The sequence below is a fragment of the Leptonychotes weddellii genome, chromosome 10 (genome assembly GCF_054177405.1).
Source record: "Leptonychotes weddellii isolate Sample4059 chromosome 10, ASM5417740v2, whole genome shotgun sequence".
NCBI lineage: Eukaryota > Metazoa > Chordata > Mammalia > Carnivora > Phocidae > Leptonychotes > Leptonychotes weddellii.
Genome location: NC_138378.1, coordinates 41786332 through 41803365, shown reverse-complemented (window position 1 = coordinate 41803365; position 17034 = coordinate 41786332). Strand labels below are relative to the sequence as shown.

The 17034-nt window shown below is 48.0% G+C and overlaps 1 protein-coding gene across 1 annotated transcript; it reads left to right on the top strand.

Moving 5' to 3' along the window:
* The first annotated feature begins 6548 nt into the window (after positions 1–6548).
* On the top strand, positions 6549–11085 carry THBD (thrombomodulin). The gene has a single exon (XM_006741124.3). It carries the CDS (start codon positions 7224–7226, stop codon positions 9228–9230), a length of 2007 nt encoding a protein of 668 aa, XP_006741187.2. The 5' UTR covers positions 6549–7223; the 3' UTR covers positions 9231–11085.
* Positions 11086–17034: the final 5949 nt, after the last annotated feature.

Sequence of the window (17034 nt, the reverse complement as noted above, 5' to 3'; positions counted from 1 at the left end):
TATGAACATTTGTGTACAGGTTTTTGTGTGGACGTGTTCTAATTTTTCCTGGGTATATACCTAGGAGTAGAATTACTGGATCATACGGTAACTGTATGTTTAACATTTTGTGGAACTACCAAGCTGCTTTCCAAAGAGGCTGCACCACCATATACCTCCACCAGCAGTGTAGGAGAGCCCCAATTGTTCTCTATCCTGGTCAACACTCATTATATCCTGTCTTTTTGATTCTAGCTGCTCTAGTGGCAGTGAAATAGCATCCCATTGTGGTTCTGATTTGCATTTCCCTGTTGCCCAATGGCTTTGAGCATGTTTTCATGTGATTATTGGCCATTAATATTTATTCAGATCCTTTGCCTATATTTTAATTGGTTAGTTTTTTTAAATTATTGACTTGTAGTAGTTCTTTATATATTCTAGAGATGAGTCCTTTATCGTATAAATAATTTGCAAATATTTTTCCCATTCTCCCATTCTGCATGTGTCTTTTCACTTTGAAGTACAAACATTTTTAATGTTGATAATATGCAATTTATCTGTTTTCTTTTGTTGCTTGTGCCTTTGGCATCATAGCTAAGAAATCATTGACTAATCTAAGGCCATGAAGATTTACACCTATGTTTTCTACTAAGACTTTTCTAGTTTTAACTCTTACATTTAGATCTTTTATCGACTTTGAGTTAATTTTTGATAAGAGGTGAAGTAGGAGTCTGACCCTATCTCATGTGGATATCCAGTTATCCCATCACCATTTGTTGAAGAGAATATTCTTTCCCCCATTCAATTGCACTGGCACCCTGTGGAAATTAACTGACCATAAATGTTAGGGTTCTTTCTGGACTCTCCATTCTATGTCTGTCCATTTGCTAGTACCATACTCTTCTGATGACTGTAGCTTTGTAGTAAATTTTGAAATCAAAATTTCTGAGTCCTCCTGTTTTGTTTCTCTTTTCCAAGATTGTTTTAGTTATTCAGAATCCCTTGAATTTCCATGTGAATTTTAAGATCAGCATGAAAATCTCTGCAAAGAAATTGGCAGAGGTTTTGATAGGGATTGCACTGAATTGTGATCAATTTTGGGAGCATTGATGTCTGTCTTAACCATGTTAAGTCTTCCAATCCATAAATATAGGATGGCTTTTCATTTATTTAGGTCTTAACAGTTTTTTTTTTTCAACATTGCTTTGTAGTTTCCAGAGTACAACTGACCCTTGAAACAATACAGGTTTGAACTACACAGGTCTACCTATATGAGGATTGTGTGTGTGTGTGTGTGTGTGTGTGTGATAAATACAGTACAGGACTGTAAATGTATCTTCCTTATGATTGTCTTAATAACTTTTTTCTCCAATTTACTTTATTGTAATAATACGGTATATAATACAAGTAACATACAAAATATGTGTTAATGACTATTTATGTTATTGGTAAGGCTTATAGTTGACATAAGCTATTAGCAGTTAATGTTTTTATGCAAATTTTTGACTGCCCGGGTCAGGGGGTAGCACCCTAACCCTTTCATTGTCCAAGGGTCAACTGTATACATTTAGCACTTCTTTTGTTAAATTTACTCCTAAGTATTTTATTCTTTTTGATACTATTGTAAATAGAATTGCTTTCTTGACTTCATTTTCAGTTTGTGCATTGTTACTATTTGGGAATACAATTGACTTTTGTATATTGATGTTATATCCTGCGACTGCTAAACTCATTTATTAGTCCTTATAGACACAATAATGTCATTAATGAAGATAGATGATTTTATTCCTTTTTTTTCTAATCTGGATGCCTTTCATTTTATTTCCATACTTAAACTGTTCTGGCAGAGAATCTCCAGAACACTTGAATAGCAGTGGCAAGAGGAGATATCTTTGTTTTATTTCTGATCTTAGGGGGAAGGCTTTCAGTCTTTCACCAGTAAGTATGATATCAGCTATGGGTTTTTTGTAGATGCAAAATAGTTTCTTTTACAAAAAAATGAGCCAATAAAAGATAGTCGATTTTTACCTTGCTTCTGGAAGAAAGCCTGGGTGAGAGCCAAAATTTAGGAGAATATTTGCTCTGCCACACTGACATGCTGCTGTTGGTTGAATAACATTTGCTTATCAGGCATTTATTTTCCATGCTTAGATTCATATATTGCTGCATAGCCACAGACACTTAATTTTTATGTCAGAATTTTAGTATTGTTATGGCTTATAATGTTTTTAACTTTATAATTTCTTTCTTCCTAATATCTAAATGATTATAATGAAAATCAACGTTAAAAATAATATTTTTTAATGTTTTATTTATTTATTCATGAGAGTCAGAGAGAGAGAGAGAGAGAGGCAGAGGCAGAGGGAGAAGCAGGCTCCCCGCCTAGCAGGGAGCCCGATGCGGGACTCGATCCCAGGACCCCAGGATCATGACCTGAGCCGAAGGCAGATGCTCAACCATCTGATCCACCCAGGCGCCCCTCAAGGTTAAAAATAATACTGATGTATTTATTAGTCAAGTACTAATTATGGCCATATAATTTTAACATTCCTCTTAGTGTTTGCCTTATAGATTCTGACTGCGGTTTTGACAATCATTACCTTGAAAATAATTGTTGTGAAACAATATCCTTTGAATTTAAGAAGGGGACACTCATGTGCCCCCTCCAATGGCTTCCTTGAGGTGACATTATCTGACTATCTGTGTAGACCAGCACCTTCTAATAGAAATTTTGCTAATGATCAAATGTTCTCTCTTCATACTGTCCAATCTGGTAGATATTAGACTATTGTGCACTTGACACGTGACTAATGAGACTGAGGAAATGAATTTTTAACTTTAATTTTAATGAGTTTAAGTTTAAATAAATACAGGAGATTAGTCCCTATCATATTGGACAGTGTATGCAACTTTCATCCCCTTCATTCCCACGTGCTTCCAAAAGCAGTTTCCATCCAAGGGGCCTGGAACTTTCTTCGCCAGCAAAAATTAGTAGTCACTCATTTTTTGCCACATTCTCCATGTCCTTAGCACCTGGAATTGTGCATTCTGATAGATGGTTTTTCAGCAAGTGCTCATGTTGGAACTAGAAAGTTCTTTTTAAGTCTTTTAAGAAAAAAGCTGCCTCTCACACTTGAAAAAGATCTCTGACGAAGGTATGTCTGGGGCAGCACATTTCCCTGGAGCTCTTTCTGCATCTGGACTCCTCTTCGTTTCTGTCTTCACAACATTCACCAGTAGTAACACTGCATTTGTTGAGTAGCTGCTGTGTTACAAGAAAGGCTAACAGTCCCTGTGTGTAAATTTTCTAATTTCTACAACAACCCTATACATTAGATATCATATCTCCAATTTTGGGGGAGAAAACCAGAGATTTAAGTAACTTAGCCAAACTCTAGCAACAGGTAAATGGCGAAATCAGAGCTCTGGTGTATTGCACATTCTAATTCTCTCATCCTAAAGTGAGCTGGAGAATCTTAGTTTCACCACTGACTAGCTGTGTGGCCTTGGGAAGTCACTTATTTTCCCTGAACTTCAGTTTCCACATCTGGAAAAAGAGGAATTAACAATGGATACCTCCAGAGTAGACAGGGAGTTAACCTGAGGCTTTATGAGAGCCCTCCAGGTGCACACGGGCCAGGGCTTGCTTCCTGGGTTATCTTCAATTCCTTCCCTATACCTCCTAGCCCGTGAACTTACTTTTGTCCTTGATTTTTTTTTCACAATTGCTTATTGTTATTATTGGTAAAAATGCCCAGCTGAACTGAATTTCACCCAACAGACATTTAGTGAGTCTCTGCTATGGTCAGGAACCATGCTGGGTGTTGAACACAATCAGTGGCTGAATTCAAATTCTAAAAACCTGAGTATGTCCTTTTCTAGCTAAAATCTGTTGAGTGTTTACCATGGTTCAGCCATTCTAAATGCTTTACATGCATACCTCACGCAATCCTCATAGTAACACTTTGTAGCAGTGACTATTAGGATTCCTCATTACACAGTTGAGGAAACTGAGGCACAGAGAGGCTGAATTACTTGCCAAATGTGATACAACTTATAAACGATGGAGCTGGGGGCTCAAATCCAGCCAAGCTGGCTGCAAAGCCCCATCTCTTAACCCCAAGGCTCTGAGGTCCCCCATCCTTGTATTTGCACGTTACCATGAGAAAGTCATTCTGGAGCCATGGCATGAAGGAACACCTCCAAGAGGTGTTCAAACTCCTGAGCACTGCCTGCAAACAAAACATGCTGTAGGCTGGATGGGGATACAAAGATGTCTAAGAGTTATGCTCCAACCCCAGGAAACTAGATTGTAAGTCTAGGAAAGAGCATGATTGAAAAGTACGCAATGACTTGTAAATCAAAGAAGGTGTGGTAAATGCTAAACTGCTGATAGAAAGTCCTAGAACTTCACAGAGAGATCTGTTCTGGTTTGGTTACTCAGAAACTCTTGTGATGGGGCAGCGTGTCACATGCACCTTAAAGGAAGGGTCAGACTTCTGTAGGTGGAGAAGAGGCAAAGAGAGAACTTTCCTGGTAGACAAAAAGACAGGAGCCTTGGGATGGAGGTGAAACACAATGAGGCATTTCTCTGACAGTCAGCAGGGGCTCCTCTTGCTGGGACCTTCAGGATCCGTAGGAACAAGCGAATTTGACAAAGGGCGGGCTGTAATAAAGAGGGGAAGGCCATGGGCAGACTGTGAGGCCCGGCCACCCGTATGGGGCAAGAAGGGCAGAGGGGCTATCCTGCTGGCAGGTAGAGGAGAGGAGGAGCAGGAGGGCAGGTGTCTCAGAAGTTGTGGGAGGAAGAGACTTGAAATAGCCAGAGATCAAGAATGCAAACAACATAGAATCATCGAGAAAAATAAAGACCAAAAATAAGTTTTTGGCTTCAGTATTTAGGACATGATGGGCATTCTTCAAGGGAATTGTTCCAATGAAACAGCAAAATGGGCCTGGGCTGGTGAGCCCTCAGTGAGGGTGGCAGGGCCAGGGGCCAGCCATGGCCGGGGGGGGGGGGGTCAGTGCTAGTGCCATCCCTATGGAGACAGAGACAGGGGCCAATCCCCCTAAACAGGAGGTCCAGAGAGGAAGGGAGGTAGTTTAAAACATGCAAAAAAGCCTCAAAGCAATGGCTCAAGGAAACCCAAATAGGACACCCTGCCATGGTGAATCATCTAGAACCCACGAAAGAAGTGAACCAGCCTGGTGTGCAGCAAGACTGGATTCTTGAATATCCCTCAACTCCTCTGAGGGCTGGCAGGCTTGAAAATTTTGGTAAAGTTTGAGCAAAAGGCATAACAGGTCCTGTCCCCTCTCTTGCCTCATGCATACAGGCAATTGTTCTCACTTTCTGAGATCTTTCAGGGGCAATCTACGGGCTGGGAAAGGCCAAAGGGGTCCGCCCAGATGTGAAGGCCCCACCCCCAGGGCCGGCTGCACCTGAGGCCGCCCTGCTCCTGCTCCAGCTCCAGCTTCCTTGGGCCGGCTGTGCATGTGAGTCAAGACCCGGGCTGAGCGCAGGCAGCTGGTGGGACGTCAGACCAGCATCTGCCTGCTCCCACCAGCAGACAACCCGCCTCCAAATCTGCTGGTCTTTCCAGGTGCTTCCTCTTCCGAGAGGTGCACAGGCACCCATTCCAGGGTGCTTCAGACCTTGGTCTGCATGCTACGCTCCCCCACCTAGCTTTCAGGAGGCACTGCTTGTCTGAGCTCTCCCGCTCCACCCTGGGATGGGACGAGGGGGAGTGCAGGAAGGGACCTCTGTGCCTCCTCCTTTCACTCTCGGAGTGCCCACACCCCACCCCTTCGGTCACTAGGTCGCTATTGGTCAGTACAATCCGGGGGAGGGGTGGGTGGGCAGGTGCTTGTCTTTCGCTTGTGAAGACCTCACACTGCCCTGCTCTCTTACAAGGTCTGGGCTCTGCTGAACCAAAGAGGCAAGACACCCAGCTAAGCGGTGGAATCCGCGTAGGGCTTCCCTGGAACGAAGTTTCTTGCCCCAGGGCGAGGCCACTGCATTCCTCACACCCATTACACTTTTCAGCCCAAATTTAGAGATCTCCAACTTTTGTGGTTTTGTTTAGAGTTCAACAGCGCCGCCCTCTGGTGTTTGGTTGTGAGTGACCGTAGCTGAGAGGTGGCACAGGGTTTAAAAAAAAAAAAGTTTGTCCCTCCCTTATGTTTTGGACACCCCCCCCCCACATTCTCGGTAAGTGAATAAGCGGAAAAGGTCGGGAAAGTGACAGATTCCCTCCTCCTCCCCACCCCGTCCATCCGCAAGACCGCCCTTCTGCAACGCGAGTGGCATTTATGTGCACCTTTCTATCACTCTGATCTCTCAGCCAAATGCAAAAATCCTTAACTGTCCCGAGCCGGATTCGCTTGGAGCCCGCGAGGGCTCCCGTGCTCCCCTTTTGGGGTGTGAGATGGACTGTCCCTCTGTGAAGCTGGACAAAAACAGACCAAACAGGCTAGGGCGCTCCCCAGCACGCCCGCCGCGACAGGGCTCGGCAGGAATTCGCCTGCCGCTGCTTCTGAAGGGTGACAAGACCTTGGAGCCCTGACAGTGTCCTCGAGACTTTCCCACGCGACGAGATGACGTCTGGCCAGGCAGCTCCTGCTCAGGGACCCGTGGGTCCTTGCTTGTGCGCGGAGGGCTCCAGTGTTAGGCCAGTTCTTCCCCGTCCCCCATCCTTGCGCCAGCCACACCCTATGTCCTCTGGGGCCGAGCGCACCCCGGTCTCCCGCTCTAGGCGCCGGGGCCCAGGGCGGGGTCCAGTTCTCTCCTCGCTACTGCTTCTTTGAGGAAGTCCACGCCCTTGGCAACCCCTCCCCAAATCCTCTTCTTGGCGGGCACCTCCCCCTAGAGCCCGGCAGGTCTTGGGCACTACCTCCCCACCCCCCATTCAAAGCCCTCCTCTCTCGTCTCCACTTCCCAGAGTTCTGCAATCAAGACTTCCCTTGAAATCGGTGGTAACAATACATTTATAAGAAAAAGAAAGAGGGCCAAGAGATTAGGAGGGGCTGCGGATTAAGCCCCTTTTACGACTGCGAGCCTGAGGGCCCTAGTGGCGGGGGCGGACTGTGTCTTGCTGATAGAGGTGCTGTCTTCCCGCGGCGCCTGCGCCTGGCGGTCCTGCCCGGGGACCTCCCAGCGCCCCGACCGGGTTTACTCATCCCGGCGAGGTGATCCCAGGCGCGAGGGCGGGCACAAGGCGTCCGGAGAACCCAGTAATCCGAGAATGCAGCATCAGCCCTTCCCACCAGGCACTTCCTTCCTTTTCCCGAACGTCCAGGAGGGAGGGCCGCGCACTTATAAACCCCGGCCCGGGCCCGCCGGCATGTCAGAGGCTGCTTCGCCAGGGCTGCGCGCCGCGGCTGGACACGTCTGGGCTGGGATCAACGCAAGCGGCTGTCGCCAGCGGCGCCCTGCGCCTCTCAGCCCCCGCCGGGCTTGGGCCCAGTCGCGGCACTTGCGCTCTCCTCCGCTCCTGCACGCGGCGTGCCGGGACAGCATGCTCCGGGTCCTGCTCCTCGGCGTGCTGGCCCCCGCGGGTCTGGGGCTCCCCGCGCCCCCAGAGCCTCAGCCACGCGGCAGCCAGTGCGTCGAGCACGACTGCTTCGAGCTCTTCCGGGGCCCCGCGACCTTCCTCGCCGCCAGCCAGGCCTGCGAGGGGTTGGGGGGCCACCTGATGACGGTGCGCTCCTCAGTGGCGGCTGATGTCATCTTCCTGCTACTGAGCGGCGACAGCGGCGACAGCCCACGCCTCTGGATCGGCCTGCAGCTCCAGGCCGGCTGCAGCGACCAGGGGCAACTCGGGCCCTTGCGCGGCTTCCAGTGGGTTACCGGCGACAACCGCACCAGCTACAGCAGGTGGGCGCGGCTCCACGTCGACCCGGCGCCTCTCTGCGGTCCCCTGTGCGTCGCAGTCTCGGAAGCCGGGGCCCTAGCACCCGGCGAGCCGGCCTGGGAGGAGCAGCAGTGCACTGCAGAGGCCGATGGTTTCCTCTGCGAGTTCCACTTCGCAGCCTCCTGCAGGCCCCTGCTGGTGGAGTCTGGCTCCGTGGCGGCCGCCGGTGTAACCATCACCTATAGCACCCCGTTCGGGGCCCGCGGCGCGGACTTCCAGGCGCTGCCGGTGGGTAGCTCCGCCGCTGTAGCGCCCTTGGGAGTGGAGCTGGAGTGCGCGGCGCCGCCAGGAGAGGCCGAGGCGCGGTGGGACCGGGATGCGCCTGGCGCCTGGGACTGCAGCGTGGAGAACGGCGGCTGCCAGCACACTTGCAACGCAAGCGCCGAGACGTCGCACTGCCTCTGCCCGGCGGACGCCTACCTGCAGGCAGACGGGCGCTCCTGCGCCGCACTAGCGGATCACTTGTGCCACAAACTCTGCGAGCATTTTTGCATTCCCAACAGCTACGTGCCCGGCTCCTACTCGTGCATGTGCGAGACGGGCTACCGGCTGGCTGCCGACCAGCACCGGTGCGAGGACGTGGACGACTGTATCCAGGTGCCCAGTCCGTGCCCGCAGCGATGTGTTAATACGCGGGGCGCCTTCGAATGCCTCTGCAACTCCGGCTTCGAGCTGGTGGACAACGAGTGCGTGGAGTCAGTGGACCCGTGCTTCGGGAGTAAGTGCGAGTACCAGTGCCAGCCCGTGGGTCAAACTGACTTCCGCTGCATCTGCGCCGAGGGCTTCGCACCCAGCCCTCACGATCCACACAGGTGCCAGATGTTCTGCAACCAGACTGCATGCCCAGCTGACTGCGATCCCAACAGCCCAACTTCCTGCCAGTGCCCCGAGGGCTACATTCTGGACGAGGGCTTCATGTGCACGGACATCGACGAGTGCCAAAATGGAGACTGCCCCGAGGCCTGCCGCAACCTCCCGGGCACCTACGAGTGCATCTGCGGGCCTGACTCGCCCTTCCCCGGCCGGGATGCCACCAACTGTGACTCCATCACGGTGAGCAATGACAGCGACGGCGACAGCGGCTCTGGGGAGCCCCCAGTCAGCCCGACTCCGGGCGCCACCTTGAGCCCCTCACCTGTAGGGCCCTTGCATTCTGGAGTGCTCATCGGCATCTCCATCGCCAGCCTGTCTCTGGTCGTGGCGCTTTTGGCGCTCCTGTGTCACCTGCGCAAGAAGCAAGGCTCCACGAGGGCGGAGTTGGAGTACAAGTGTGGCGCCCCAGCCAAAGAGGTGGTGCTGCAGCACGTGCGAACCGAGCAGATGCCTCAGAAACTCTGAGAGGCCTCCTCCCTGGCCGCTGCTGTTGGCTGGGCCTTCCCTCCCTCCTGTGCCTCTCCCCCTCCCCCAGCCTTACTCCCTGGCCACCTATTCCAAAGCACTTTAGCTGGCATCAGAACTGGAGAAGACCAGGCCCCCCTTCTTTTGCTGATTCCACACTTGGCTGGGGAGTGGGGGTTGGAAGGAGTATGCGCCCCAGCCACTTCCATGACATCATCGGACAACTAGGCAGAGATGGCAATTTATAGCGAAGACACAGACTACAGAGTGTCCCATGACCTCAACAAGGGGCACGAGAGGGGTGGGCCTCCTTGGCTGGCAGCCTTTGGGTCAGACTTTTGATTCCGTGGACTAGTGAGTGTAATCAAGGTGTGGATAATGACCAAGATATTTATTTTTTAAGTATTTAGGATGGCTTTTTTTTTCTTTGCTTTTGCTTTTTTTCCCCCCCACCTGTATGTCTCCAGTACCCACTTTGTATCCCTCCCTCCCTCCCTTCCCCCTTCCCTATCTGTATATTTATATATTTCTACTCTTCAGGTGGCAGTTAAACCATCTTGGTGGTTTTCCCAGCACTCTCACATTGCTGAAGCCAAGCCTCAGTTCCCTTCATTGTTCCTCCCAATTTTCCCCTCCCTGGAACTCAGCCAACCCACCTGGAATGTCCCTACCTGGCCACCCTCCTTCTGTTCTTCCATGTCTGCCTGGGCAAAGCTCCTATGTGAAACAGAATCAAAAACACTACAATCAAGATTGGTTGGGAATTTATTTGCTCTTGAACCAGGCTTGCTAATTTATCCGGAAATTTCAGGCTTCCAGAGTAATATCATTTTAACAAAAGTTAAGATGTGAGAGACATTCATTGAACTAATGTTGCTGGACTGTCATAGAAATTCAACCCAAGGAGTTTTTTTATTTTTATTTTTTAAACAATGAGCCTGGGTTTTATTGTTGTCATTTTTGTTTGAACTGAAAGATCTTTATTGTTGTTAAGCTTCTTATGCCAGTTTCTTTTTCCCATTATTATAATTATTGTTGTTGTTATAACTGGTTATTTTTGATAATGTTGAAAATGTTCTCATGATTGCTCTAGATTGAGACGGGAATGAAGTTCCTCCCAGGAGAGAGTTTAAGAAAGTTCTGAGCTGTACAATTCATGCCAGTTACCATTTTGAATCTTACTCTTCTTGTAATGTGTGCTCCAAAATAAAACCAGTTCTGCTGGGTTTTGGGGGATTTGGGAACTTGGGGATGAAGCCTGGAGGATGCCCAATCAGGGCCTCACCTTGATCAGACCAATGGGAATTTCTCCCACTTCAGAGGGGCCCTCCAACCCTGGCCACTTAGAACATGGTCCCTGCACAAGAAGTGGGAGCTGCCCCTGGCAGCTGGTTAGAAATGCAGAAACTCCGGCTGCACAAGAATCTGTATTTTAACAAGATCTGCAGGGGTCTGCCCAGTATAGCTTGAGAAGAACTGTTTCAGACAGCTTCCAACTTTCTGGAATACATTAAATACGGATCAGTAATAAGTAGCAGGCCAAGTCTGGGCCTATATTCTCAAGAAACTGAGGAACTTCAATTGATAGCTTTGCTTTCTGATAGAAAAGACTAGGTACACACCTTTAGACATTGCTACACAGGGTTGTTGGTTCAACTAAGCTAGGAATGAATCGTGTTTCACTGTATGGGAAAATGTATCATACAAGTGTATCTTTTGTAAAACAAACATTTTCCTCTATTTTGTAAACTCAGCACATTTGTACATAGTTATTTATTTATTGGAGATAAACTAGAACACAGGCAAAACTCTTGCTTATGACATCACATGTAGAAAATAAACAAATAACAGAGTGCTCTTGGGTTTTGTGTCTGTTCACCTACCCTCCCCCAACCCCCTCATTTTAAGTCATTAAACAGGGCTCACAAACAATGAAATTCCGGGAGACACCTTGAAAGGATGCTCCATGCCCCATCGCTAGCTCCATCCACTTGTGGCATCATCTCCGACTTTCACAGATCTTTCCAGAGGAGATTGTCTTCACTGTAGAAGGACTTCATGTAATGTCTGTGTGCACAAATATTTATGTTTCCTTCTGTAACCATAACAACTTCATACATAGGACTTGTGTCTGTGTGTTTTGAAAGACATTATAGGATTATTTGTTGGGATGAGTTAAAGAAACAGTTCTTCTTGGGGGTATTTCTAGAATCCCAGCTGTGTGTCCTTCCTGTGAATGGTTTGGCATTATCTGCCCTCTGAGATATCCAAACACAACAGTCACGAGGGGTCTCAGTCTGTGGCTCAAATTCAAACAATCATTTCCACATACCAAGGTCTCATGCAGTATTAAATCATTCTTATTTCTGTTGGAGATTAGAAATACTGTCTTTCTAAGACACACATTTCCTGGGCCCCTTTTCCTCGGAGGGTGGCACTGGCTGAATTTTATATACAGTGCTCTGAAATGTTTCATAAAGCAGAAGTTGGAAGACAATTGAGTTTGATCAAATATTCAAACACTTTTATACATCTGGATAATGCTGAATTTCTTAGCTTCGATCTGCATAGCTACTGTTGCGAAGATGCAGTTGGAGATTTCCACATGGATCCTGGATGAAGCTGACAGCTTTGGGCTGTGTGGGGGTGTGGCTACTATGCGTAGCGCCCTCCCAGGATCACAAGTTGAGCTATGTTGCCTTTAGGAGTTTAGCAGACAAGCAGAAAACCAAAGTCAGTAGTGGGGTACATGTGAAGGAAAAACTTGATGTGCGTAGGCAAAGCAGGTACACACAAATTGTGCTGGGGGTCTAGAGGAGAGGGCGGTACCTTACAGATTTGTCCTTACTACTGGATTTCATTTTTCAAAAGGGTCTGCTTCCAAGTAGCTAGCAAAATGACTAACTAGGGCTCATTGCTTTAGGGTTTCTCCATCCAAAGGAGGGGGATTTTCTTAAGGAATATAAGAAGACCAAAACATACTTTTAAGACTCAGAGTCAAAAACCCTTACTGGGTCATCTTGGACCCCAGGGCATTGGTGGGGTGGGGGCCCAGTCCCTCCCCATCCTCCTTATTCCCTGTCCTGTGGGAGATGAGCATCCCTGCTTGTAGGCGTCCTCTGAACTTGAGATTCTCTGAACAACTGGGAAACTGCAGCCCCACTCTGAGAAAGATGTCAGAATCACATAAACAAATCAGTCAGCCATAGAAACCATCACCCAGCATTTAGAATCAGAGTAAACCTTATGAAACAGGGGCTGTGGATCAATTTGTACAATCTCGCTTTCTGTTCACATTATTGGGTATCCAGGTCTGAGGGAGAATTCCAAATCTCAGCGAGTGGTACGTGTTTGCTGATGACATCCCACAGCTTGCAGAGCCTGGGGAAGAAGGTCATACTTGTGGATAAGCCAGAATTTGATTTTATGAGTTAAATGGCATCTGTCCCTTCCTCAGATCTAGCCCCTTTTGTTGGACTAGTTTGGCAAGTATTTATTGAGATTGTACTCTGTGCTTGGTTTGGTGATAGGCATGGTAACAACCCCCTACCTTGAGAAGCTTACACTCTGGTGGGAGAGACAGATATGAAACAAATAATTGCCCCCAAACTGTATTTAACTTAGAAACAACAGTAGGAGCTGGGGAGGAGAGGCTCAGCACAACAGGGCAGTGGAATTTAGGTTGCAGGAGTAAAGAATGTGTCTTTGATGAGCTGTCTCTTAACACTAGACATGAAGGAGGAACAGGGGTTAGTCAAATTCAGAGTGGAGAAGAAAGCAGTGTGGGTGAAGGAACAGCATGTGCAAAGGCCCTGTGCAGGGAAGAGTCTTGGCAGAGGGCATGAAGCATGGTGAACAAGAGGGAGGGTGGCCAAGATGGAGTTGGAGAGATAGAATGGAGAGGTAAGAGTGGAAGGGAGAAGAGTTTCCAGGTCAGGTTATCAAGAGTGAGTTCTATCCCAGAAGCAAGCGTGCCACTCAAAGAGTTTTAACAAGATCACACTAGTATTCAACTTCTGTACTAAAATTGTTTGGGAATATAACAGCCACTTCTAGGCTTATTCACATGTCCCCATGGGCAGACACCTGGACAGTTTCCCTTGTAAGCATCCGGCAGGGTTAACAAGGGGTGTGGGTGTCACTTACACCTGGATTTGGGTCCCAGCCTGACACCGGGTGGTCACATGACCATGGGCACCATGCAGCCCCTGTAAGGCTGTAAAGTGGGGTGCTAGCAAGTGCCACGCCACAGGGTTTCCAAGTGATTATGTTGAGATCTCAATTGTCTTGAGAGCAAATCCAAGGTGTGCAGAAAGTGGAAAGTATTCTTTCCAGGCAAAGTGCAGTCATTTGGAAGAGAGGCTGTCCACCCTTGAGGGAGCATCCTGGTGGGATCTGGGGGATCCTTAAGGAGAGAGATGTTTGCAGAGGGTGAGAAGCAGCCCCTCAGGAGCCGTAAAATCCTGCCTCCAAGTTCTCTTCCCCCTGCTCACAAAGCCCATTAAGGCATAGGGGTGCAGAGATCCCCTCCATTGTGCTCCCGGGGAGGCCACAGAGAAGGAGAGAATATACCCCAAAGTGCCCTGCTTGTCTTCTCAGGGCCCAAAAGAGAAAGAGAAACTTGGCTCCAGCCCAGGCAGCCCCTGGTGCTCTGAGAAAGGCGGCACTGCCCACACCCTCACCCTCAACTGCCCCATGGGGCCCCCAAGTGTAGCAACACCAAAGAGGAACCTGCAAAAGAGAAAGGACTCATCAGTTGAAAATGATTAGCAGCCCCAGCTGTCCAAACTCTTGATGGGCGACTCTGGGCCAATCTCTAAACTTTGTCAACCATCTACCTCACTGGGGCAGTGCGAGGGGGCTGGTTGGGGTGGACACATAAGTGCCCCCCAGGAGAGTCACAGACTCTGCTGTGACTGAGTTTCCCGGCCCTGCCACACATGGGAGACCCCCCCACACTCAGAAACAAGGTCAGCTGCCCCCCCTGCATCTGAGGAAAGGTGGCATCATCCCCTAAAGTGCGGGGACTTGGGGGAACTCTCCATCAGAAAAAAAGATACACGTTTGCTCATCTTCCTCTTTCCCTGTGGGGAGAAAGAAGAACCTAAGCTCCTAAGTATCTAAGTGGTGTCTGATCACTGATTAGGGGCCAAAAGAATGAAAATCTGTGAGCCTGGAATGTTCTGACCATTAGGACCATGAGTGCCAGGAAGAGCAGGCTAGGCCCAGATAGTGGGTAGGGCATTCTATTTTAACTCTTTTTTTTCAAGAAAAAATCACAATATAATTGACATACATTAAAATTCACCCTTTTTGGTGACCAAATCTGTAAGTCCTAAAGAATATACACATTCCTGGAACTAGCACCATCATCAACATACAGGAAAATTTTTTTTTAATTTTATTTTATTATGTTATGTTAATCACCATGCATTACATCATTAGTTTTTGATGTAGTGTTCCATGATTCATTGTTTGCGTCTAACACCCAGTGCTCCATTCAATACATGCCCTCCTTAATACCCATCACCAGGTTAACCCTCCTAGAGTGTTTAATTCTCAAGGAATTAAAAGGAGTTGAGGCAAGAGGCAGAAGGAAGAGGGGAGGATTCAGGATACTGTGGCAAAGCCCCTCTTCCTGGCTGGGTGACTGAAGGAAGGTCTGCTTGGGAGTCCAACAACCCATGATGTAAGCAGTTGGGGCCAGCCTCAGTATGAAGCCAGAAGGAAGATTCCCCCTCCCCTCTAGAACCTCAGTTTATTTCTCAGAGTCCATAGTCCCCCGTTGTCTCCCCCTCCAATTTCCCCCCCTTCATTCTTCCCTTCCTACTATTTTCTTCTCTCTCTTTTTTTTTCTTAACGTATATTGCATTATTTGTTTCAGAGGTACAGATCTGTGATTCAAAAGTCTTGCACAATTCACAGCGCTCACCATAGCACATACCATCACCAATGTCTATCACCCAGCCACCCCATCCCTCCCACCCCCCAACACTCCAGCAACCCTCAGTTTGTTTCCTGAGATTAAGAATTCCTCATATCAGTGGGGTCATATGATATATGTCTTTCTCTGATTGACTTATTTCACTCAACATAATACCCTCCAGTTCCATCCACGTCATTACAAATGGCAAGATCTCATTCCTTTTGATGGCTGCATAATATTCCATTGTATGTATAGACCACATCTTCTTTATCCATTCATCTGTCGATGGACATCTTGGCTCTTTCTACAGTTTAGCTGTTGTGGACATTGCTGCTATAAACATCAGGGTGCAGGTACCCCTTCGGATCCCTACATTTGTAACTTTGGGGTAAGTACCCAGTAGTGCAATTGCTGGATCATAGGGTAGCTCTATTTTCAACTCTTTGAGGAACCTCCATACAGTTTTCCAGAGTGGCTGCACCAGCTTGCATTCCCACCAACAGTGTAGGAGGGCTCCCCTTTCTCCGCATCCCCGCCAACATCTGTCGTTTCCTGACTTGTTAACATAGAGGCAATTTTTGTCACACCAGAAAGGTCCACTCGGGCCACTCCCCTTCACTGCCATTGGAGTTGTGAGCACACACCAGATGAAGCTTCTTTCCTCTCTGACTCCTGCTAACCCTCTCCACCCCCTGCAGGGTCTCCCCACGCCAAGGAGCCTATGTTTTCATGTTTGAATCACAAAGATGAACTTTTCTAAGCTTTGACCAGACTGCCTGACTCTCTTAACCTTTGGCAAACAGGTTTCAGTGAAATCTGGCTCCTGTGTCTCCCAGCACCTTGCCCATTGGCCCCGTGTTCTGGACTCACGCTGCCAAAATTCCTGGCAGCCCACCAGGAGTGTGCAAAGAAACAAAAAAAGAAAGATGACGAATCCCATGCCACAATTTTAGGGGTGGAGCTTGAGGGTGTAATAAGGAAGTAAGGAAGGTGTGTGCAAAGGGGAATGACGGTGCTGCCTACTCACACTCCTTGGGCCAAAGCCCTGCTCTGCCACACTCCTTCCTGAGGCGCCTCGGTCTGCCATTCTGATTGTGGACAGGCCCAGGTGACAGAAGATCCCCAAGTTCTAACCTAGGGGGCTTCTGTTGGTCTCATATTAAATGGGGGTGAATTATTATTTCATGTCTTTAGGGAAAACCGAGGTTACAAAGCACATATAAAAACACATTTTCATCATGGTCAAGACTCCGTGGGGGGTACCCGACTTCATCTGAAAACACATCCCCTGACCTTTTCAGGCGTTTCTTCATAAAATAATATAGGCAACGCCCGGCTCTTCCTTTCGTTGTCAGAACATGTGTCCGGGGTTCAGCACTATCTCTTTTTATTTTGAGAGAGTCCTTCTCCCTTTTTTTTTATTTTGGTCAGCAGGTTCAGATGTAGGCAAACAACTGATTTCCTCTCACAAGAGAAATGAAATATTTTTTTAACATCAGATTCTAACAGAATCAAAATCCTTCTCAGCTTGTTTTGAAAGTGTGATTACAAAAGACAAAAGAACCCTGGGGATGCATTAGTTCAAAGTCACACCCACTGAAGACAGGGGAGCAAGTCGCAGAAGGGTTTCAGGACCCAGTGGAAAACACCAAGATTCCATCCTGGGGTCCATGATGATATAATGCCCCCAGGGCCACAGGCCAGGCATTTTTTCTGACTTTCTGCCTGAAATAAATCTTTTTTTTTTTTTTTTAATGGGACATATCATGACTGATATTATCCTGAGATGAACCTTCTTCTCTTCCACATATTGAACATGTGACAACTTCTTTCTGTTGTCTTTCTGGAATCTTCCTTCTGGCTTCACACTGAGACTGG

Bases quoted from the DNA above. Each gene is read 5' to 3' on its own strand.
- THBD (XM_006741124.3), top strand. From the start codon at position 7,224: ATGCAGCATCAGCCCTTCCCACCAGGCACTTCCTTCCTTTTCCCGAAC.